The sequence below is a fragment of the Podarcis erhardii genome, assembly GCF_964252035.2.
Source record: "Podarcis erhardii genome assembly, chromosome: 1".
NCBI classification, from domain to species: domain Eukaryota; kingdom Metazoa; phylum Chordata; class Lepidosauria; order Squamata; family Lacertidae; genus Podarcis; species Podarcis erhardii.
The window spans coordinates 20,646,167-20,671,898 of NC_138497.1; the positions used below are offsets into that span (position 1 = coordinate 20,646,167).

Consider the following 25,732-nt stretch of genomic DNA (forward strand, 5'->3'; position numbering starts at 1 on the left):
TTGGGTGCCCAGCGAATTTTGGACAACGTGCAACCTAGCAACACTACATGGTTGGGAGATTTTTTTTGGATGAATCCATTCCTAACATTGACATTTCAGCCTGGCTTTAGCTGTGCATCATGTCAGGATTGGATTTTGTGCCTTGGGGGCAGGGCCAGCCACAGGTCAAAACAAAACAAATCCAAAACTTTGGCTCTTCAGCAATTGAGAAGGCAGAGAGTATGTTTGCCTGAGGGCTCTGGTCTCCCAAGGACCCTCTTCCCCCCCATTATTCCAGGTATAAAATTCAACTGGACCGGTGGCAGGAGTGGCTAGTTTGATGGGCACCATTTCAGGTGGGCACCATTGCCATTATAAGAGAACAAGGGAGGCATTCACAGTGAGTTCCAGCCCCTCTTTTCCTAGAAAAATAGCACTGATTAAAGATCTGGGTGGCACTAATTCAAAAGCCTTGCGTTTTGCAGGGAGTTGGTCTGAAAATCAGATGCAATCTGCAATGCTGCTCCTGTAAATAGCAGTGTGCAGCATTAGAATAGTTTGAGAATGTAGTTTTCATGACCATATAATCAGATTTTGTAGCAGCCGTAAAACAACAACAACAATCTTTATTACGGTCCAGAGACCAACAAAACATTACAAATCAATACAGAGTTCATACAGCCTACCTTCAGGTTAATCAAGCACTTTGTTTGGAATATAGGGCTCATTTGTTCTTGCAACCACCGATAGAAACTTTGCCACTGCCAAAGTTCTAGCTTTTGTCCGGTCTTCCAGTAGGAACCTGACATAGTGAGCCTCTGACTTTCCCGGGAAAGGCACCAGCAAGGGTAGAATCAATTCAGCCCTGGCCTGCTCAAACTTCGCACAATGTAACAAAATATGATTTATGGAATCGATGTCTTGAGCACATGAGCAAAGTCTGTCCTGGTAGGGAACTCCTCTCAACCTACCATCCAGCACTGCAGAGGGGAAGACATTCAGTCTGGCCTTGGTAAAAAGCCTTCGATAGTTAGGTACTGTCAGGTTTTTGATGTAAGATGTTAGCTCAAAGACATACCCATATTGAACTCCTGCTGGCAGTGGACTACAGACTGCATGTGATCGAGATCGCAAGTCACTGTGTGCATTGTCCCATAATCTTTGCTTTAAAGCCTTTTGGGCGCCTTCATAGCCCAGGTAATACAGTTGGGGGGGAGACAGACCAATAGAGGTGGCTTTTTTAGCCATGGTTTTCTGCCATTTGCTGACAAATTCCTCATTGGTCAAATGTTGGTACAGACCCTTCCCTAGATTAAACACTGAAATCCTGAGCCAATGTCTTAGGGCAGCCCACCACGCTCTAGCTGAAATTGGGCATTCACCAGCTTCCAACAAAAGTACGGAGTTGGGGACGCAGTTAGGTACCTGCAGCAGAGATCGTATAAATTTTGCCTGAAAGCCATCTAGCTTTGGCAGGTCCCCATTATGCCAGACATTTGCTGCATACAGGAGTTGGGAAACGGGCTTTGCGTTGAAAACCCTTAAGGCTGCTGGAACATATTTGCCGCCCTTTGTGAAGAAGAATCTATGTATGGCTAGCTTTGTAATCTCCGCCTTTTGAAGGGAGGTTTGCCAATGGTGCTTCCAAGATCTTGTACGATGGAATGTGAGCCCTAGGTAACTGAAGTATTTTACCTGTTCAAGGTTATGGCCATCCAGCACCCATTTAGACTGGGAGAGTCTTCTTTCGAAGACTAAGATTTTAGATTTTTCATAATTAATGGATAAACCATTTCCAGAACAGTAATCAGAAAATTTCCTCAACAGATAATTCAAGCCCGGCCTGGAACGCGAGATGATGGCTGCGTCATCAGCATACAACAACAAAGGGGTCCTTCTCATTCCTATTTTTGGAATGTGTCCATCTGGGTCCATTAAGTTCTCTTCTAGGTCATTTAAGAATAGACAGAACAATGTGGGGGCCAAAATACAACCCTGTCTCACCCCCCTAGTCAAAAACCATTGCCATTATAAGAGAACAAGGGAGGCATTCACAGTGAGTTCCAGCCCCTCTTTTCCTAGAAAAATAGCACTGATTAAAGATCTGGGTGGCACTAATTCAAAAGCCTTGCGTTTTGCAGGGAGTTGGTCTGAAAATCAGATGCAATCTGCAATGCTGCTCCTGTAAATAGCAGTGTGCAGCATTAGAATAGTTTGAGAATGTAGTTTTCATGACCATATAATCAGATTTTGTAGCAGCCGTAAAACAACAACTATTATTATTATCATTACTATTGCAGGGGGGAAAAGAAGGGGCTTCCTATGCCAACTGTGGGTGCAAAATCTAAAAAACAAACAATTAAAGGCTAGTGGCTGAATAGTTAAGTACAGATTTTGTGGCCTACATATAGGCTCCTACAGTATGTCTGGAAGAAGAAAAATCCACTTTAGCACACAGAGTACAGTTGGCTGTCCCACCTGTGCAAGAGTGTTTGTTACAGTGCATTTGCCAATGATTTGTCCAATGTTCCACACTGTTTCATGAGAGGCCTTGATTTGATTTCTTGCCCTCAGGCTTGTGCTTACGTTGTGTGTTTGTTTTCAACTCTACTCTCCCTGCCACACAAACACACACACACACACCACCAACAGCAACAATGGAGAACACAGGGCACCCACAGGATATAGGGATGGCAGCTCTTTTATGTGACACAGGAAAGAGGTTTGTATCCCGGAATGGGGGTGGGGGGTGGGCTTTTTAAACTGATCTCTGCAACTTAAATGTACACAGAGAAACAAGCAGAAGAAATAAATGTATTGTTCCATATGCAGATCTAGAGTGAGACTCTGCTGCTCAACACATACTTAAGGAAGGGAATAATAACAGCACAGGCTATGCAAATGTGCAAAGCTAATTCCTAGCGCTATTGCCTACAATGAAACGCAGTGCCAGGGGAGGGGAATCTGAAGCTAAGAAACAGCAAGGAGGTATATGTGTGTGTGTTAATCATTCCGCTGCCCGCTGTTACAGTGCTTCAAATCCCCACCCTTCAGAGGCTTATTCTCCCTATCCATGTCACAAATTTCTCCTTCCCCTCCAAAAAAAAACATGGCCAGTTATTTTCAGCTCCAAATGGCAGGTAAGGGAGAACAGTGGTTCACTTAAAGTCAGGTGTGCAGCACAGTCCTTTGCATTTTTACTCAGTAGGGAGCCCCGCTGAATTCTCTGCAAATGTTTGACAGCCTTGGAGAGTTTGTAGCAGTGGTGAGATCTGAAACTGCCTTTCTGTCTCAGAATCATAACAGGGTTGTTGTTGTTTTTTAAGGCACATATTTGCATAAATTTTGCACATGCCGACTTTTAGGGACAGGTGCAAATTTAGAAGTAATTGCTATAATTTAAACAGAAATGCAATACAGCTCACTACAGTGGAGTGAGGGGACCTATGTGCCTGAGATCATTCTGCTGTCCAGTCTGTTGATGGGTAACTTCAACATTCTCCTTTCTAATGAAACTGGATTTGAACTGGACAGCCCTTCAAAGAGAGGAATGAATTTTGGGAAAATGATATCTGGGATACAGCAATGTCTGAGTGTCTCACCCAGTACAGGTGGGTAATTAAGGGCATGAAGAAAAGAGGCGCCTTCCAAGAAATGTGGACCCCTTTTTTTAACTATGTTAATGACTAAAATCAAGACTCAGGACTCAGCTACACAGGTCAATTCTAACGTTAAAAATGTGCTGTAAGAATGTGACACAGATGGTGCTTTAGAGCAGCAATCAGAAGTCAATGGTAAATTGCACTGGGAGCTATCAATACATTTTATAGCGTTTTTCATATCTGTGTAGATCCAGCCCTTGTTATACCCATCACTCAATATTCTCAATGGACAGGTTATGTCAAGTAATATGTTTGAACACTGAATGTGCAAGCTTATGTCTATAACAGATGGTTAGAACAAACACCATTAGCTGTACTGCTGGATGAGTGTTTAATAGCTTTTGCATTTGTTTAAAAACCAACAAAAATTGTTTAAAAGGAGAGAAAGAGAGCGGACTGTACATGTGCCCTAGCCACTTCCAAGCTATATCAGTGCTCATGGCCTCTTTTCCAGAAGGTTGTAAAAGGAAGCCTGCTTTTCCTCAAGGCATTCTCTTGTGGTCTTCTTTTGCTCTGGTCACCAAGCTGAGCTCATGGGAAGTCACTGGATGTGTAGCAAAGGAGGAAATAAAACCTGCCAATGCAGCAGTAAGGGATCACACAGACATTCTTAAGTTTCTAGAGAGCCTTTGTACGAGTGCCAAAAGTGTGGGAATTGTAGGTTGGTGAGAAGAATAGGGGTCTCCAAATAACTCTCAGCACCCTGAAGAAACTACAGCTCCCATAATTCTTTGGGGGAAGCTGTGAATGCAAAAGTGGTGTGATACAGCTTTAAATGTATAATACAGATTTGGCTCTAGTCCTACAAGGAATGGCTACGATTAGCTTGGAGAAGAGAAAGTCAAAGGGCTGTTTTCAAATAGCTGAAAAGCTGCCATGCTGACAATGGAGCAGACTTATTTTCTGTTGCTCTGGAGGGGCAGGACTAGGACCAGTGGGTGGAAATGGGAAGGAAACAGATTTTGGAGAAATGTCCTAATGGCAAGAACCTTTCCACTGCCTTGGTAGTTGATAGTTTCTCTGTTGCTGCTGTTGTTTAAGCAGGAGCTACACAGCCATTTGCCAAGGACGCTGCAGTTGCAAGATGTTAGACTACATGACCTGCAAGATCCCTGCCAACTCTAACATCCTATGATCATCTCTTGGTGTTGCAGCCATCTAGTGATGAATTTGCATAGCCAGGCAGTGATGTTTGCTGGGGGGAAAGAAAATGTTATGTACTGAGTTGAATAGGATCCAAACTGCAACAGTCTGATTGGTCCTAGAACAATAGGATCCAAAAGGCAGCAGTCTGATTGGTCCTAGAACAATAGGATTCAGAATGCAGCAGTCTGATTGGTCCTAGAACAATGCAGCAGTATGATTGGTTGGCAGGAACTACCCAATCATGCTCCAGATAGAAGTGAATCCACAACCTGATTGGCTTACAGTAGAATTCCGGAATTAGCCAATCATGTGCAGCCCATTGTGTAAATAATGTATATAAAGCAGATACTTTGAGGGGACTTTCATTCATTCCTCCTCACCACTATGAGCTGAATAAAGAGCATGAAATCACTTTGCGACTCTGAGTATATTTCACTGGCGACGAGGATGGGATCCCGCTGAGCTGACTGCCACACACAGCACCGCAGCACCGCCACCTGCCGCACCGCTGCCTCGCACCGTGTATCCAGGCTTCAGCTCCGGGACACAAGGAACTCAGAATGGCAACCGACAGCAGCTTCTCGCCATTCAACCCAGCATCTGGAGACTGGGAAGCGTACGCCTCCCGTTTCACCTTCCTCCTAGAAGCCAAAGGGGTCACCGATGAAGAAGACGCCAAGAAGAGGGCAATATTCTGTTGCGACTCTGAGTATATTTCAGAAAAGAAAAGAAAAGAAAAGAAGAAAAGAAAAGAAAAGAAAAGAAAAGAAAAGAAAAGCCCATATCCTTTTTCTTATCTAATTTTGAGCAGTACAAGGAATCAGGGCTGGCTGACTTGGTTCTCCTCCCCCATCTTTGTGTTCTGCATTCTTACAGCGCAGGTTGAATTAGTAAAACCTGAAGCAAAGATACACAGTCATAAGACACCGCTTTGATAGCTCCCCCATGCTTGCTTTTCAAAGTGCTTTCTCAACATTAAGCCTCTTAGCACCCCGCCGAGAAAGATCTACATTATTATCCAAAGCAAAGAGAGGTTAACTGCCTTTCCCCGGGCACAGAGGAGGCAAGATGTAAACACAAACCAAATTATAACCCTTTCACTAGTTTCTCAGTCCTAAACTATAACCAGGAGAGTCTACCTGTCATCAGGCCAGTTTTCAAAAGAGCTAATTATCTCCAATTAGGGTTGCATTTTCCAATAAGTTCAGCCTCAAGTTTGTCCTTGTGTGCAGAAGAGTTCTTCTTCACATCCTGCTTTATAGAAGGGGTGAAATGGCTCCTTTTTTTGCTACTACAGGTCTTTGCTTGAAAAGGGAATGGTGGCATTCAACACCGTGCTCCTCTCATCGTTCCATCAGCACAAGCATATCAGCTTATCAGATGGAATGATCCCCCCTCCCCTCTCTCCATGTGCTTTTTCTGGGGGTTCTCCCAACCCTTTAAAAGCCCATTTCATGGGCTGTGGGGGTACACAGGGGAAGGAGAGTGGGGGGAGCCCCCTGCGCAAGCGGAAGCCCATGTGCTGGCAGGGTTCAGTGGGTGAATCCCGTCCAATATATTTATAGCTGTATCAGACCTGAATGTTGAATGTATTGGATCTGGATGGAAACTTCCCACACTGGTTTAATGCTTTTAGTCCCAGGGTTGGAAGCCTTTTTTCTGTTGAGGGCCATATTCTGTCCAAGGTAACCTGCCAGGGGCCACACACTGGCAATGGGCAAGGTTGAAGCCATTGGTAGGTATGGCTGGAGCAAAAAAGAATGTAGTCCCTTCTTTCTTTCTCTCACTCTCCCCCCCCCCACCTCATTCTTTCCCTCTTCCTCCCATTGCCTTTTCTCTCTTTCTCTCGTTCTGCCCACTTGTGTCTTTCTCCCACTGATCCCCTTTATCTCTCCACTCCTTTCAATGGTTAGCAGCCTGCTGGGGAATGAACAGGTAGTTCTTGCCAGAGATCTGAACAGAAGCTTCCAATGGTCTTGTTTTCCTTCTCTTCTTTTCTTTAAAAAAGATTATTTATGCATTTCCCACAAATTTTATACAGACATCATACATTGTCCATCACATACAGTATCACTTCCCTTAGGACTTCCCAAGTCCATCTCTCCATGACATTTTATGCAAACCTTATTTCTGCTGCATATTCTGTTATTCCACCCAATTTTATCTCATGTGTTTCCTTTGTTTAATATTAACTGCTGCTCATAAGGGTTATACTCCTACTGGCTGGTTAAATGGAGTGTTATATCTCCTGAGATGTTCTCCGAAAGACTTGCATCCTTCTTTTATCTGTGTCTCATCTTTATTTCTTATTTTCATGGTCATAATTGCTAATTCTGTCAATTCTATCAGTTTATTCTGCTGTATTTCTTTCATTGGTAGTTCTTTTTCTTTCCATTTTTTCCGCATAAACTATTCTAGCCGCAGCGGTTGTGTGTAAGAAGAGGTTGAATGTCTTCTTTGGGATATTATCGCTTATTATCCCTAGTACGAAGGCCTCAGATCTTTTGTGAAATGCAAATTTAAAGATCTTTTTAAAATTCTATATGAATCTTTTCCCAGTACTCTCTAGCATACTTGCACAACTACCACATATGCGTCAGAGTTCCATCTACCTCTTGACACTTCCAACAAAACTTTGACCCCTTTTTAGTACATTTTTACCAGTTTGCTAGGTGTCAAGGACCACCTGTACATCATCTTATGTATGCTTTCCTTGGTAAGATAACAGGCCGAGAAATTCATGGTTTCCCCCCATAATTTTCCCCAGGCAGAAATTTCTATATTATAACCAATATTGATTGCCCATTTAGTCATTGTTGCCTTTACCATCTTGTCTTTGGTTTCCCACTCCAATAACAGTTTATATATTTTAGAGATTCATTTATCATCATTTCCTATTACAATTTATTTGAATTCTGAGCCAATTTCCCCAAATCCATTTTCTTTATCTTTTTAAAATAGCTTGTTCAACTGGAAGTACTGGAACCAATCCGTAGTATAATCTTGTACAGTCCACCATTCACTCTTTCTTCTTTAAACTCTATGAGATCTTTATAGGTAGTCCACCTTTTATCCACGTTTATCCTTTTTACTGATACCACCTAAGTAGGGGATAACCACCTTGGGGTTTTCCTTTCTAAGAGGTCCTTATGTCTTAGCCAGGCAGTGTACAGGCTCCTTCTTACTTACTACATGATTTTTGAAACCTTTATGTATCTTTGTTTTGTCATAATACAGATATTATGCATGCCATCCATAACGTAAGTCAAAACCCTATTTTCCTTCATTCCATTGCTCCATCCATTTTGTCCCTCTCTAAAATCAGACACCCCATAAGAGGACTTCTCTGCACACCTCCTGTCACTGCCATTTATCCTTTCTCACAGAGCTCCGTCCCCCTGCATAAAAGTGTGAAGGTCCACGGGGTCCTGAGGGCACTCCAGCATTAGTCCAAAGCAGGCGAAACAAAAAGCAGTACTTGCAAAGTATTAGTAAGAGAAGTGGAAGGACCTCTCAAACCAATACTATCCAGTTTTGAACTCATATCCAAGAGCAGGGGTGCCGGTTTGAATAAAATATTGTGGGGGCCCAGGTAAGCCCTGCCCCACATAATCAGTCACATGACACAGTGCACACACACCATTTGAATGGGAATGCCCATCAATTTTGTGGGGGCCCGTCCCCCTCAAATATTTTATTTTGGGGGCTGAAAGGAGTTGGCTCCTATGTCCACGAGCACCATGAAGAAGCCACAGATTTTCAGATTCCCCTCACAATCTAAATCCCATTCAAAGATGTGGGCCACAATCCTATATTTGTTTATCTCACAGCAAGCCCCATTGAACTTAATGGGACTTCAGTATAGCCTTGAAGTCCCCGTCAAAAATGGGAACTGAATACATATTTGAAAGGGTTGACATTCTCTGAGAGGAAGCGTGGAGGTGGAACAACTCTTTCTGCCCCTGTTGTCGTCTGTCTATATATAGAGTTGTGCCCATGAAACGACTTGGCAAAGGTCGCCGTGCCATACCTCCATATGAAATGCGATGTTTTCCAACTGATATTCCCGTTTCAAGTCAGGCATGTAAGCATGATGTGTCTGTGCTCTGCAGTGGAGCAGGAAACAAGGTGTCTGTCTCTGCTGCAAAGAAACAAAACTAAAGCCCAAACCCTTGGCATACGCTGATTTAGAAGGGGGGGGGGAGGATGGAGGAAGGGGAGAGAGAGAGAGGGGCGTTCTTTTGTGGAACAAACCCAGGCTGAAAAACAACAACACTGGTGTCACCCAAAGTTTGGCTCATGCTAAAAATATAGCACATTTATTAAAAATATATATTTATAAACATCGGTTTGAACAGACACAGATGTCAAGCAACCGAGAGAGAAAAGGAACGTCAGGTAACCTTACTTTGCTCAAGGTTTTACCCTTTGGTAGCTCAGGCAGCTCAGCGGAGTAGCTGGTTCCCCTCCCCCCTACCTTGTGATTGCACCATATGTTCATTTTAAGTTAAAAACTGGAAAAACAAAGAGCGAGAGAAAGAAAAGCTTGCTAGCTTCGATGTAAATCAAAGAAAGGAGAGTAGAGAAGATGCGGACTAATGGGCATGGAACATAACTTGGCACAGATATGCTATATATTTGTCACTGTTTATAATAGTGTCCAGTCTTTGGCTGTATTGAAAAGTTTTATCCATAGTGGGGGGTTTTCCCTTGACCCCCTGTCCAAAGCTGATACTTACAGATTTGCACTCATTTCTCTAGAACAGAGAGAGAGAGAGAGAGAGAGAGAGAGAGAGAGAGAGAGAGAGAGAGAGATGCGAGTTTTGCTTGTAACTGTGTGAAAAAAGTCTTGTTCAATTAATTGTGCTTCAACCTCCAACGCCCTCAGGCAGAGCTTTTATGACGTCTTAATATACTACAGAGTCAATTCTCATTAAGCCGTGTGTCAATAGCCGGCCACGTTTGCCATCACCTCTTGTCAGCTGTCTCCCCCGCTTTGCGTCTGCGGCTCACAATGTCGTGTAGATGTACACAAAAATGATCACGACGAGGTTCAGGATTGTCCCGATAATGCCCAGCATTGCCAGGATGGACTCCTCTTTGCTCTCCTTTTCCTGGTTGCCTTTTTCTTCTTCATTTCCACTAGTGATTACCATCTTGGTAGCCAGTTTCTTAATCCTTCTCCTTAGGCTAACCTACAATGTAAATAAAGAGAGAGAGAAAGAGGGAGCAAAGCAGAGAGTCAGAATACAATTGCTCTATTTATGAATTAGTGAATGGGCAAATTCTGTCAGGGTCAGTTCCTCGTTTTTCCAGTCTTCAGTTCTCCACATTTTCACATCAGCTTGCAATTTTTAAAATTAAAACTAAAAAGGCCTCGTGAAAATGCTTCAGTACCTGAGGGCAATATTTACCACACTTCTGTTTGCAGTTTTGCATGATAGGCATGTTTTTGCAAAGCAACATCCTCAAATCTAATGCATTTCGCCTGCTATTTTCATTAATAAAAGCATTTTGTGCATACTTTACACCAGCTTATTCATTTTTCTATGTATTTATAGACTGGGGATCTGCACTGTGAAATGTTGGAGAAAGATGGCTGTGTTTTGGTTTGCATATTGTCTTGAAAAGTGCAAATTAGGTAACTTCACTTTTACCTGTAAATGAGAACTGAATTGAATTCCCACCCTCCCATCCCTTTGTGTTGAATACGTATTCTGTAGTTGACCTCCTTTGTAATGTTTTATTTTGAAATCTTTAAGATAACATTTTAGTTTTCTGTTAATTTTCTGTTAATTATGTTGCTCTGACTGTATACTCTATATTTGACTTTCTTCAGAAATGTTTGATTCTGGATTGTTTTAGTTATGTTTTAATATGCCGTAAACCACTTTGGCATTTTTCTTAAAAATATATAAATGAAATAAATAATAATAGTAATAACCCCTATAATAATGAGGATCTCTTATACTGATAATAGTCAACCAATCATTCTGCAAGCCAGCAAGATGTTATTTTCTTTTATATACATGATTTCTTTCCCACACTTTACTGTAAGGTCCACAGTGGGTTACAACAATATAATTTTAGTTTTTAGTTTTGAGAAACTGAAATTGACTGATTTGTCTATTCCTAAAAGGAACAGGAAGGCTAGTTTTCGACTACATAGGGTTGCAAAAAAACCAACCCCCCCCAAACAAAAATGGCCTGGCTATGGGGTTTTTGTGTGTGATGCTACAGATGAATAGAAAGCTTTTGCTTGTTTATTTATTAAATGTGCATCCCATCTTTCCACATTTGAGCTCAAGGTGGTGTATATGGTTCCCCCTCCCTATTTTATCTTCACAGCAGCCCCATTAGGTAAGTGGGGCTGAGAGTTAGTGACTGGGTTAGAGTCATCCAATGAGCTTCTTGGCCAGTGTTAGAAACTGAGATATGAAAGCTAGGAGCTAAATGGCACCTTAAACATGGATAATGGGCACAACAATGGAATGTCTAGGTGCACTTTTTAATATAACCAGAATACAAAGCTGAAATATTATGTTCATTTTTCACATGGTCTAGTCCTTCCCCTGGCCAGCCCCCTAATATTCTTAAGAGGGTCTCTTCTCCAGTCTTCAGAGAGTAGTTGGAAGTGGGGAGGCAGAAAAAGGTCCTCCTTTCCTTTCACTGAAATCTTAGGCGTAATACTGTGCCCAGAGCTTAGAAACTGCTCAAGCTAATGAAATTCCCTGTCGCAAAATGCGCCTAGAACAATGGGAGTCTCAAATGCTGTTCATGGCTGAATGGAGATTCAAACCCTGGTCTCTCAGGTTCTAGTCTAACACTCTAATGACTACACCTCATTGTCTCTTTTTATTTATTCTTAAACAAATAAATAAACCTTGCCAGGCTTCACTTTGATATGACGAAAACCACCACGGCCCCCTGTTAAGCTTCACACTCATACCATCTCTGGGCTCTGTAACCTGGAGCCAAAAGGGTTCATTTATTAGCCTTTCCCAGGTTCTCAGAAGTTCTGATTTCAAAATCTGACACTCTGCAGCAGCACAGGTGAGGGCATAGCAGAACAGGCTTGGCCAAATCTCATTTCTGCTAATATAATCAGGGGGAGGAAAACAATCCCAGGAGGTAAACAAGAGTCCCCCGCCTTTTTTCTATATTTTCCCTGCACAGAAAGAAAGCTACAATGACTTTCTTATAAATAATGCAGAATAAAACCAGAGATGGAACTGTTTTTCTCTTTGTTTTTGTTTTTCCTTCTCCTTAATATAAAATGAAACATTTGCAGCATGGACAGCCGCTGCTGGTGGGATATGGTGGTGGACAGGCCCACTTTTTGAATCTGCAAGCTCTTTAGGACAGTGAAACACACACACACACACACACACACACACACACACACACACACACACACCCATGACTGATATTTGGTCTCTGAAAGGCAATCGCATTACGCCAAGTTGCATCCACAACTCAGGCGGCTGCATATCCATCACTGAAAGCAAGGCAGGATCTCGACCCACCTGATTTTGCCATGGTTTCATCCCTAAGACCCCCAATTCTAATAATAATAATAATAATAATAATAATAATAATAATAATAATAATAATAAAATAAAAAAAACCTTTATTGTCCCTACACCACCTGTGTGCAGTGAAATTAAATGAGCCCCCCCCCCCCCCTCAGTCTTGTTCGCGCTCTGTGTGCTTGTCGGTAGTCAATTACACCACTATTTTTTTTCATTCAGCAGCCCAACAGCGCACGGATAAAAACTGTTCTTTAACCTATTGGTGCGGCTGACTATACTTCTGTATCTCCTGCACGAAGGTAGGAGATTAAAGAGCTGCTGGGCAGGGTGTGAGTCATCCCTAAGAATTTTCCTTGCAGTCTCCTGAGATATCATCTAGCGAACTCCAAGGATAGCCCATGATGTCATATGCTGTATTCGCTACCCTCTGTAGGGACTTCCTGTCCGTGGCTGTCAAACCAGTGTATGAAAGGACACTTTCTATTGTGGCCCAGTAGAAGGAGATCGTCAATTGTTGTTTGACATTGTTCTTTCACAAGACCCTGAGGAAATGGAGTCTCTGTTGGGCCTTCCTAATCACCTGGGTTGTATTGATTTTCCAAGTGAGGTCTTCACTAAGGCAAACTCCCAGGAATTTAAAGGAAGAGACTCTCTCCACACACACACACCTGATATACAATGGGGCTAGTTTCTCTCTCTTCCTCCGAAAGTCCAACACCACCTCCTTTGACTTGCTGATATTTAGGTGCAAGTTGTTCTCTAGGCACCATGTGGAGACTTTTTGAACCTCCTCCCTATACGCTGATTCATCTCCACCTGTAATTAGACCCATTATAGTGATATCATCTGCAAACTTAATAACTGCATTGGATGGATCAGATGAAATGCAGTCATATGTATACAACGGGTACAGGTAGGGACTCAGCACGCATCCCTGTGGGGTGCCAGCGCTGAGCTTCAGAGAGGTAGTTGTAACAGGCCCAATCCTCACTATTTGTGTGCGATCCCTCTGGAAGTCTTTAATCCAATCACAGATGGTAGGGGAAAGGTCCAAGTCCATCAGCTTTTTAATAAGAATGTCCGGAAGGATGGCATTAAAAGCTGAGCTATAATCAATAAACAGCATTAATTCCCCGGTCTCTCCAGATGACTCGCTGCAAGGTGAAAAGCTGTGGGTATGGCTTCGTCTGTGACCTATTTCTCCTGTAAGCGAACTGGTGTTCATCAAAATCCGGTGGAAAACATGTCCTAAGGTGTTGAAGAACCAATCTCTCAACCCCTACCCAGGCTGGTAATATTCTTACAGAAGTTGGGAGTCACCCTCACTCTCTGCCGAGTGACAGCAAGATTCCAGGGGGTTCCAGGTGCTCACCCAGGGCTTGTGCTCTTTTGGAGAGTTGAAGACACAGTGGAGACTGTCGTAGCTTTAAGAAATATGATTTATTCACCCATTTACACCTTCAGTCTGTGTGGAGGGAGCCCAGATCTTACAGCGTGGACCTTTCAAGAGGGGCTTGTTCCTCACAAAAGTGCAGCATGTCTATCGTTATTCTGTAAGTGAGATATGTAGTGGATTTTTAATGAGTGCCTGGCTTTAGGTCCTGCACAGCTGAGACATGCTCAAGCCCTTTTGCTAAATTTTCACACGGTGCACTTGCCATTTGGGAACAGGATTTCTTAGCCCCCAACCACACTTACTGCGTAGCAGTATTTGCAGCAAATAACGTGTAGGGAGTACCTGATCTCAAACAAGCCCACCACAGGAAAGATACATCCTGGTCTCTATGAAAAAAGAAAGAGCAAATAATGGATATTCCAAAGGATATTAGAAAATAAGAGAGAAGCAGGAAATGTACACTAAAGAGAATGGGGAAACAGCTCTTTAGGATCCCAGGGATTCTTATTGTCTGATTTCCAAACAACTAACTTGTGTGGCAAGGCGTCCCCCCTGCCCTTTAGACCCCCCCCCCATACCAAAGGCATGACAACTATTAGAGAGCCAGTGTGGTGTAGTGGTTAAGAGTAGTAGACTCCTAATCTGGGGAACCTGGATCCCTTTAATAGGCTATCTCATTTTTGGACGGACCAGGCAGAGACTACAACCTCTCTTCCATCCAACACTATGCCTACCCAATGCCTAAACCACCACTTGAGCAAATGCTAACTGCCAAACCACCCATATCTGAAGCCAAAACCTTCAGCCTTCAACAGGTGGGAGCAACCAGGATGACCTCATTTTGCAGATATCACTGAGATGGGTGATTTTGTTTCATAACTCTCTTTCTAGGATGACTAGAGACTTAAAAAAAACCCTCAGAGTTTGGAGCTCCTGCTTAGGTGTGCCAATGAAGGACTTCCTCTGTGCCATCATGCCTACAGATGCCACGTTGGTGTCCTCTGTCACATATCACAGGTCCGTTTCCTGATCTTTTTTCCCCAATGTGGCTGGTCAACTTGGCATCAGGGGCTGAGGCACATATGTTTTGTTTCCTTGTCACTGTTGAAGGAGTCAACCACCAGCTTGCTTTTAGGAAAGTTTCCCAACTGCAAACTTTGAACAACCTCTGCGCTTCAGAAGATGGGAGCAGCAGCACATTTAAAAGAAATGATAAATAACAAAGGAATATTCCTTTCTTTTGTCTCATTCATACGGCTCAAGCCTATGCATTCCCCAGAATCTTCTCTTCCCTACTTGGCAATTTGATCACTGCTGGTGCCTCTCTTCTTCAGGAGATAAGGGAGACTCAGCACTCCAACAGCACAGGAACTCACACACCTCTTTACCCCTTCCTTCCGGGGGTTACTTCAGTTTGCCAATCAATGCAGGTTTCTGTTGTATATCTCTCATCTGCAGAGGGATGAAACTATCCTCCCAAAATTAATGCTCCCTTATCTCTTAATGTGTCATCACAATTAATAGCCTAGGGATAGAAAACATGCTGAAATTTCTGAACAATTTGCCTGGGAGATCTGCGATTGTGTATGAAAGCATACAGAACTGGGGGCTGATAGTCAAGCTAGACTGAACAGAGGTGTGGGACAGATCCTCATTTTTCGGTCTTTTTTCATGCTCCGTTCAAATAAAGGGAAAGCTGCTCTTGATTTACACCACCAGCAGATGTGGCCTTTGGGAAATGGTTACCAAAGAAGAGGCCTGACTTGTTTTGCAAATCATCAGATAATGCTTGCCAGCATAATGTTGAGCCTGGTCCAACATGGTGTCAAGCAAGTTTCTGCGATGTGATAATTAATTACTTCTGGCATTGCAGTAGCTGTGAGAGTTGAATCTGTTCAGTTCTCCACGGGATAAGCTTTCCTCGTGCATCTCTCTGGAGCATCTTAATAAATTATTGCTTTTAATCTCAAATCACATCATTCCCACAACTTTTTCAAGTGCAAGCCAAGGTGCCGGCAACATTCAGAGCCTGTCTCAAAAAAGTTGAAGCATTTTCTCTCAGATTATTTGGGGGGAATGCATTTCCAGGGGGTGCCCAAATGGTCTCATTCATGAGCTACTCTCTGTCTGCAGGGTTGCCAAGTTTTAAACCAGCCACCATGGCACTGTCTTTAACAGCAACAATGTTGTGTTTCCATACATGATACTGAAATTAGAAGCACAAGAGCATGCCAGACCCCTTTTCTGGTCATTTGGCAGCCTTATTCCTCTGGTGCTTGTTATCGACTAAGGTAGGCTAATGATTTCTCTTGGACCAGGGGGTACAAGTTTGTAAGTTTGCTGGGTTCATTCTGTGGCATGACTCCTGTGCTGATGTAACAGCTGCACAACAAGCAGAGATTCAGCTCTTCTCCTGCTCTAGCTCAGTTGGTTAGAGTGTGGTGCTAACAATGCCAAGGTTACAGGTTCGATCCCTGTATGGGACAACTGCGTATCCCTGCATTGCAGGGGGTTGGATTTGATGATGCTCAGGATCCCTTCCGACTCTGCAATTCTATGATTTCTATGGTTTCTAGTAAGGTTAATTCATAGTATAGTCTAGCTCAGTTGGTAGAGCATGAGACTCATAATCTCAGGGTTGTGGGTTCAAGCCCCACATTGAACAAAAGATTGGATTGGATTAATCAGGGGTCAGCAAACTTTTTCAGCAGGGGGCCAGTCCATTGTCCCTCAGACCTTGTGGGGGGCTGGACTATATTTTGAAAAAAATAATGAATGAATTCCTAGGCCCCACAAATAACCCAGAGACGCATTTTAAATAAAAGCACACATTCTACTCATGTAAAAACACCAGGCAGGCCCCACAAATAACCCAGAGATGCATTTTAAATAAAAGGACACATTTTACTCATGTAAAAACACGCTGATTCCTGGACCGTCCGCAGGCCAGATTTAGAAAGTGATTGGGCTGGATCCAGCCCCTGGGCCGTAGTTTGCCTACCCATGGATTAGATGGTCTTCACTGTCCCTTCCAACTCTATAATTCTATGATTCTTTGATAGTAAATACTTTCCATTTTTCATGCAGCTGTTCAGGGCCTGGGAAGGTTCCTACCAGGGTTGGAAAAAACTGTTGTGCACTCATGGGTAAATCAAGGTGCTTCTAGATATTCACTGTTTTCAGGTAGGATTCTATCACATACCAGAAAATTCAGGTTGCACAAATGCAGCTTACTGCAATAGCGGTGGAGTGACAATGCTCCCTTGAGCTCCGGTCGGTTGCACTGCTGCTGCTTACAATGAGGTGGAGGGGGGAGGGAGAAGCAGTGGTGCGCTGTGCCTGGTGCAAAAGCACCAGCAGGATCTCCACATTGGTCCTTCCATGTCTATATATATGAAATAGAATGGGGTTGGTTATGTGAGTCTTCCCACATAATGGGCACCAGCTCTTTCCATGCGACACCAATTCTCCATTAACAGATCCATCCAATAGGCTCTTGCACATTCTCGCAGCCATGCAGAAGCCTCTCAAGGAGGCCTTAACTGTGCATTGGAATGGAGTACAATATTGGAAAAATGGATTACCATTGGGCAACTGAGCAATCAGTTCAGTAATGTGTTAGTTGTGCAACTACTTGACTCCATTATGCATTAATATGTTTTTGATTTTCTTTCTTTCTGGTATTTCTTACCCACCCTTCACCCTAAAATCTCAGGACAAATTGCATAAACTAAAATACCAGGCTTGTCCATACAGTTGTTTAATACGGATAGGAAGCTTTCTGTACCTCTGTTAATTCACCATTGTTTGTATGCCATTCTTTTCTAAATCACTGCCTTCCCACACTTTCCCCTCCCCTGTTCTGGACTTTCTTATACCCCAATCCCTTTTGGAGTATCCCTTGTATGAGAAAATCTGTATTGAGGGAAGGGAAGTGTGAGAAGGCAGTGATTTAGAGGAGAAGGTGCTATGGAAAATGGAGAATTAATGAAGGTACAGGGAACTTTCTGTCCTCATTAACCAACAGTACAGATGAGCCCACAATCACAAAACAATGAATAATCAACATATCATAAAACAAGAACAAGAAAAGAATAAAACAAATACAGCTAGTAATGCCATTTACAAGTAAGGCAACCAAAAATTAATACCATCTGATGCAGAGATTGCTATGTTTATCATCTCACAACTAGCCTTAGCTATTATTGTGAATCTACCAGTGCTAACAATTATATTTTTGCAATATACTGCTCAGAATTGACCAGGTATAATGAGAAAGTGCTCTGAAATAGCTAGCGAGCATAGAGATGGTTCTTCATTAATAACTAAATAAAGCACAAATCAAAGCCAATGTGATCATTGACCTTATTTATTTATATCACAGTTATATTCCAGATTTCTTCTGAGCTCAAGGTGGCACTCATGGTTCCCCCTTTCCCCCTTTTATCCTCACAACAACCCTGTGAGGTAGGTTAGGATGAGAGGGAGCGATTGGCCCAAGGTCACCCAGGAAGCATTATGGCTAAGTAGGGATTTGAACCCCCTGGTCTCTCAGGTCCTAGTCCAACACTCTAACCACTACACTGTGCTGGCTCTAGATTACTCTAGACACTAGACTAATGGTCATTACGGCATGTGTATATTGTTTCCCCTCAGTCTTCCAAGTTCATGGGTTGGATTCAAATGAAATGTGGCATGTTAGATACTGCAGAAGGTACTCCACTCACGGAAGAGTGGTGTCCCACCTTGTGCTGGAGCAATGTGCAAAGCAGTGGCACAAGATCCAGAGATGCTCTCCACCTGGGCATGTTGTCTTGCATGAGCAGAAGCATGAGAACAGACTTAGAAGCTGCCCATTATAGCACCCAGAGAACCCTGCAAGTTTTCGCAGAGCTGATTTCCTTCCACATGTTGGATCCGTGGTTCTTCCCATCTAGTCCTTACAAAATACTTCCCTCCCCTCTCTAGTAATAGTTTAGTGAATAAGAACAGCCTAGATCAGCCTTCCTCAACCTCCCATCATTCTTATGATCGTTACTTATATGCCACTTAATATGCAAAGTCCATAATGAGTTTATATAAAATCCAGTAAGATAATTAACAAAGAAAAAAGATATATACAACATTTAAAACCAAAAATACAAAGAAATGCCTGAATAAAAAAGAAGAAGTTATCAATAAAGCATTCAGTTAAATATCAATAAAACATAAAACATAACCGAGCGATGAAATGCCTGTTTAAATAGACAGGTCTTTAGGAGTGTTTAAAGTCTGCCACAGTTGTTGTTTTTGTTAATTGAATTTATATACTGCCCTATAGGTCTCCTGGATGGTTAAGTCCAGTCAAATTTGACTATGGGGTTAGGGTTAGGCCGAGGGAGTCGGTGTTTGTCCGCAGACAGCTTTCCGGATCATGTGGCCAGCATGACTAAACCGCTTCTGGTGCAATGGAACACCATGATGGAAGCCAGAGCATATGGAAACGCTGTTTACCTTCCCACTGCAGCAGTACCTATTATCTACTTGCACTGCTGTGCTTTTGAACTGTTAGGTTGGCAGGAGCGAGGACAGAGCAACGGGAACTCACGGGGATTAGTCATGGGGATTCAAACCGTCAACCTTCTGATCGGCAAGCCCAAGAGGCTGAGTGGCTTAGACCACAGCACCACCCGCATCCCAGGGCAGTTCACAGAACTCAGGGCAGTTCACAGTTCCTGCCTCATGAACCGCATATGGAACTGTGTTCCAGAGAGTGGGTGGAACTCTGACCATTGGTCATGTTGACTGCGATGGATGAGAATACCACAAAACCTGGAATGTCATGGTTTCCCCATCTCTGCTTTAAAAGATAAACCCATCAAAAGTGCCAGGTGATGCTATGGGTAAATGCGTCTGGCCATTAACCAGAAGATTGGTGGTTTGAGCCCACCAAAGGGCAGGATTCCTGCATTACAGGGGGTTGGACTAGATGAATCTTGGGGACCCTTCCAACTCTACGATTTTATGACTGGGACTGTCAGATAAGAGACGAGCCAATGGTCTGGGATGATCAGAGTTGCAGTTTAAAACATCTGAAGAGGACCAGGTTGTGGAAGGGGGGCTGTCCAAATCCACTAAACAGCAAAAGAGCCATTTGGGTGGAAAGGAAGGATGTAATTAACAACAACAACAACTGTAATAGGGTCAATTGAAATCTGGCTGCAAAATGTTGCTTTAGAGGAATGTAAGGCAGTCAAATGGGCTAAGGGAGAGACATTCTGCGGCAGCATAAAGGTTGCAAAACCTTTGTCATATCCTTCAGAACACAGCTGGGAGGGAATTGCTGTGGCCAAGAAGTATGATGAGAATAGAAGCTACTTGAGGACATACGGGAGAGTTGGCTGCAAATTAAAGAATTTCCCCCGAGTCAGAAAGGTTCTCAGATCTCATAATGGTGAACATCTCCATGCCAGGAAACAATTCTTTTTTGGTCTCCTGAAGTTCAGCAGCACCTCTAACCTACATAGGTAAAAAAAGAAAAAAGAAAAAAACTAAAGGACTCCTGGACAGTTATGTCCAGTCAAAGGCGACTATGGCGTTGTGGCACTCATCTCACTTCAGGCCGAGGGAGCTGGTGTTTGTCCACAGACAGCTTTCCCGGTCATGTGGCCAATATGACTAAGCCACTTCTGTCACAATGGAACACTCTGACAGAAACCAGAGCACACAGAAACAGCATTCACCTTCCCACCACAGCAGTACCTATTTATCTACTTGCACTGGTTTGCTTTCAAACTGCAAAGTTGGCAGGTGCTGGGACAGAGCAACGGGAGCTCTGTGAGGATTTGAACTGCCAACCTTCCGATCAGCAAGCCCAAGAGGCTCAGTGGTTTAGACCACAGCTTCACCTGCTCCCCATAACCAACATAGGATAGGCCATCTGTACAGTGCTTCTGCAGCTACCCTATTCCTCTACTGGGTGTTGAGTTCAATGAATAATCTCCACTCTTGTCTGCTAAGGCAGAGTCATGCAAACTTCTTGCCCTTGAAGAAAACATGTGGCAGTGGAATGATCGTTGTGGGCAGGGGTGGCACATCTTGTTTCTCTGCTTCAGGTAGAATATGCCGCTCCGCCCTGCTGGTGCTGTGCCACTGCCCCACCTTGCAACCCTTCCTTGCCAGCTGGTCCACTCTGCGAGATCTCACCAGAAACTGGTGCCACTGCTGGCGTCACTTCTCTGCTGGCAGTAAGGCAGGAGGGGCGCCTGTGGGAGTACCGCTTCTTGGGTTTCTGCCACTTGGTTGTGGGGAATGGACATTCTTGTGGGTGTGGCAGGAACCAGCAGTAGGCAGTGCTAGAACTGGTTTCAAGTGAAGCCTAGATGATGGGCAGGTGATTCATTTACACAAACACACACAACAGCCACAGAGCTCTTTGTCAGGGTGGGGGGACACACTTGTGATGGGGGGATGGCACACAGGGAGTGTCATTCGTATATGCCCCCCTCCCAGCTTGAGTAGGCTGCCCTGAAGGCCTCCAAGGACTGCAGGTTGAGGCTTCCCCACAGAGCTACAATTTCCAGAGCAGTCTAACAACCAATCCCTCCTCCCAGGGAACTCTGGGAAAAGTTGCTCTGTGAGGGGAGTAGGGGGTCTCCTAACAACTCTCAGCACCCTTAACAAAGGACAGTTCCCGGGCTTCTTTGGGGGAAGCCATGATTGTTTGAAGCATAGGTAAAGGTAAAGAGACCCCTGACCATTAGGTCCAGTTACAGATGACTCTGGGGTTGCGGCACTCATCTCGCTTTATTGGCTGAGGGAGCCAGCGTACAGCTTCCGGGTCATGTGGCCAGCATGACTAAGCCGCTTCTGAGGAACCAGAGCAGCGCATGGAAACGCCATCTAAAGCATAGCCTCCAACATTTCTCTGATGAAAATAGGCAGTGCTTTTTTGTGAATGGATGCAAGGATACACATACCCCTAAACATTTTGTGAATCTTTGTCCATTTACTGTATTTATTTTTCCCCATTTTGAACTATAAAATGGTGATTTTGTTGAGTCAAAATGAGAAAAAAGCACTTAAAAGAGGGATATTATTATTATTATTATTATTATTATTATTATTAATACCCTGCTGGGTTTATATTGGGTTGCCCCAGTCACTCTGAGGGACTTCCAACTCATATAAAAACATAATAAAACATTAAACATTAAAAAAACCTTCCCTATACAGGGCTGCCTTCAGGTGTCTTCAAAAGGTTGTATTCAGTGGAACCTCAGTTGTCAAACGCTTCGGAAGCTGAACAATTCGGAACCTGAACACCGACAACCTGGAAGTGAATGCTTCCATTTTCGAACGCACCTCAGAAGTCGAACAGCTTCTGAGGTGTGTTTCTCTATTTTTAAAAGGAATTTGCTGACTGGCAATTGCGCCTCGGTTGTCTAATGTTTTGGAAGTCGAATAGCCTTCCAGAACAGATTATGTTCAACAACTGAGGTTCCGCTGTAGTTACTTATCTCCTTGACTCTGGGGCCGCGTGACTCCACACCATACCCTCAACATTTCTCCAATGAAAATAGGGACATCCTAAGGAAAAGTGGGACATTCCAGGATCAAATCAGAAACTGGGACAGCTTTTATGAATTTGGGACTGTCCCTGAAAAAATAGGGACACTTGGAGGGTCTGTCAAAGTGGTATGATAGTGCTTTCAATGTATGGTGTGCTTATGGCCTGTGTGCTGCTTCCTAGTAAAAGAGTTGTGAAATAATTTACAGCCAAGGGGGGGGGAGGGGAGAATGCAATAAGAAAATCACATAGACCCATTACAAGCTGGGGAAAACAAAAACACTTGTGCCTGGTATCAAAGCAATGAGAAGGGGCAGCATTCCATAAATGGGGGCTACCACAAAGAAGTCAATGCATGCCATAAGTTGCAGTAGACTCCCATTCGTGGAATGCTAAGAGCTTGTGACACACTGTCCATCCACACAGTTTTTGCAAGTCTAAGACAAGGAGCAAAAGCGATCAACGCCATAATGGTCAAAAGCTGCGGAGCTTGACCCAGAGTCAGATTTAGAATTTATTTCTCTTTTCTGCAGATCCTGAATATGGATCCTGCCAGCATGGCCCAATGCTCATGGCAGCTAACGATAAAATAAAATTAACATGCAGCAATTATACACTCTAAAGATAATGCCCTCCAAGCCAAAGCTCATCTGAACTCTGTGGTGCTGTTCAATGCACATCTTGACATCCCACTACAGTATGCAAAATCCACACCACTGCAAAGTGGTGAACCTTTGAGTTTTTGATCACAATGAGGATTTAATACATTTCCTGATTTTCAACAGGCCCCTGCAGCAGCTGCATCTGAAGGCTTCAGCAGGCGGCCTTGTTTATCTCCATGCTCTAGAAACCTCTGCCTGGTGATTTCTGCAGATCAAGCTTCCGTTCAAAGATATGGGAACAGGCCAGGCTGGATTTGCTCCCTGCTCAATTATTTCATGCAGTTCTTTAATAAATGTGTACCCTGCCTTTCAGGGTAGAAAACCTTCCCAAGGAGGCTAAGAAAGGTTCAGGGAAACAGAGACGCAACATTAAGAGCACCGCAATCAAAATTAAAAACCAAACCACTTCTTTGTCTATTAGTAAATGTGTATCCTGCCTTTTCCCACAAAGAAGCCCCGAGAAACCTGTACAAAACTCAGACAACCATACCGCTGTTCTGCTCAATCTCTCAGAATGCTAGAACATCGTAATCCAAGGAAATTGTCAGTAGATTCAGGATAGAGAAAAGAAAGCACTTCTTCATGCAACACAGCACAGTGGGCCCACCACTTAATGTGTAAATCGTGTTCTCCCTAAAGGAGGGCACATGTTGTGGTGAGACCTGGAGACTGACCTCCTGTTGTGGGTGGGTCTATTGGATAGCCACAACACCCAATTGGTCCCTCATTGCTAGGTTTAATCTGGCCAATGGGGTGCAGTCTAAACGGATCAAGGGACCTATATATACCCATGCACGTGACCCAGAGCTTCCTCTTTCGGCTCCTGCATCGGAACACCCACCCCCCTCTCCCTAATTTTAGGGCCTTTTGCAATTGACCTTGCTATGCCGTCATGTGTCGTCTGTTGTTGGGACAGGGGCACGGCAGGAATTTTCCCCACTTGGCTGATTGGCTATAGCCATTTGGGTTTCGCTTGCTGAGTAGCAATTTGTCACAAATTGTAAGGTTGTGAATAGGCACTGGTTCATGTGATAGGGATGGGAGAACGGTCTCGCCATCCCTATGTGAAGAGTATTCCATTAAAGGAATCCAGGGACTCAATTTGGTTTGGTCAACCTCTGAAAAGGGGTTGTGTCCGTGCCTGAGTCCAGGGGAGCATCTGAGGTGTGAAGAAGAAGAAGAGTTTGGATTTGATATCCCGCCTTTCACTCCCTTTAAGGAGTCTCAAAGCGGCTAACATTCTCCTTTCCCTTCCTCCCCCACAACAAACACTCTGTGAGGTGAGTGGGGCTGAGAGACTTCAGAGAAGTGTGACTAGCCCAAGGTCACCCAGCAGCTGCATGTGGAGGAGCGGGGGAGACACGAACCCAGTTCCCCAGATTAGGAGACTACCGCTCTTAACCACTACACCACACTGGCTCTGCTCCCAGGCTTTTCACCTTCCTCAGGTGTTCACCCTTGGCTGACCTATGATAGAGCTCTGGGTCAGTGCTACCTGCAAGGGTGCAGGGAGCTGGTCGAACCAGAGCCTATGCAACCACTCACTTTTCTGTAATCAATAAAGCTGTGGCCTAAATTCAGCCAAAAACGAAAACTAAAATTTGAGTCAAATGTGTCTTTATTTAGAGGGGAGGTTTCTGGGTCTGAACACGCAACTTGCATAGGTCAATGCAACTTTAGGGGCATGCCCAAAAAGTAAGCAAATGAATGAATGAATGAATGAATGAATGAATGAATAAATAAATAAATAAATAAATAAATGGAGAGTATGGGGAAGCTGTTGCACCTCCCAGAGTCCTTGTGTGACCTTCTCAGTGTGGATTTGCATGCGAGAGTGTTGGATAGCCACACCCACTTTTGGACAGAGGGTTGACCAGGGCTGAATGCAGCTTTCAGGCTAGAGAAGGTTAGCTTACCTATACTGTGAGGATTAGACAGTTTATGTAAACATGTGATCAGATATGGACTCTCCCTCCTTTCCTTTACCTGCCTTGTGCCCCACAACTAACCATATGATAGACCTTTCATAAGGATTGGGGTTGGATGATCGCATATGTGTTCTGTTGTTCCTCAGGTCAGCACCTGTGGGGTGAAATTCCCTGCTGCTGTTCCACTTGCAACAAAGGTAAGGGGAGGTGATATTCTCTCACTGAGAGCCAGTGTGGTGTAGTGGTTAAGAACAGTAGACTGATAATCTGGTGAACCGGGTTCGCTTCCCCGCTCCTCCCCCGCTCCTCCACATGCAGATGCTGGGTGACCTTGGGCAGGTCATACTGATGTATCTCAGCCTCACTCACTGTTTATTGTGGGGGAGGAAGGGAAAGGAGATTGTTAGCCACTCCTTAGGATAGTGATAAAGCAGGATATCAAATCCAAACTCCTCCCCTTCTTCTTCTTCTTCTTCTTCTTCTTCTTCTTCTTCTTCTTCTTCTTCTTCTTCATGTCCTCTTTGCATCCTATGTCCCTGCACCGATGGAGAGACCCTCCAAAACAGCACAAAGAGTGGCATGGGGGGTGCTGCTGGGGGGAAGGGATGCCTCCACTGGATCATAATCAGCTATGGGAACAAAATGGCGACATTGGATCTCACCCACTGGAACTTTTCTTCAGAACAACGCTGTAACGTCACAAGACTCTTGTATATAGTCAAACATGAGTGTGTTTCAGAGTCACCCAGGGTGCTTCCAGACAGGTACTTAATATTGCAGTCATATAATGCAAATGAGTAATCAGCAACAGTTCCCCCCCCCATATATATTTTTAAAAAATCTTACGGAATTTTCTGCATGAAGAGTGTATCTGGATTA

At 43.8% G+C, this 25,732-nt stretch overlaps 1 protein-coding gene across 4 annotated transcripts in view; it reads right to left on the reverse strand.

The window, feature by feature from the left end:
- Window positions 1–9,078: 9,078 nt before the first annotated feature.
- The window catches only part of TUNAR (transmembrane neural differentiation associated intracellular calcium regulator), a 58,812-nt gene continuing 42,158 nt past the window's right edge, over window positions 9,079–25,732 (reverse strand). For all 4 annotated transcript variants that reach the window (XM_081867360.1, XM_081867358.1, XM_081867357.1 and 1 more), the window contains one exon: window positions 9,079–9,982. In XM_081867360.1, coding sequence (XP_081723486.1) covers window positions 9,797–9,943 — 147 coding nt within the window. In that variant the 5' untranslated portion in view covers window positions 9,944–9,982 and the 3' untranslated portion in view covers window positions 9,079–9,796. The remainder of the gene's footprint in view (window positions 9,983–25,732) is intronic.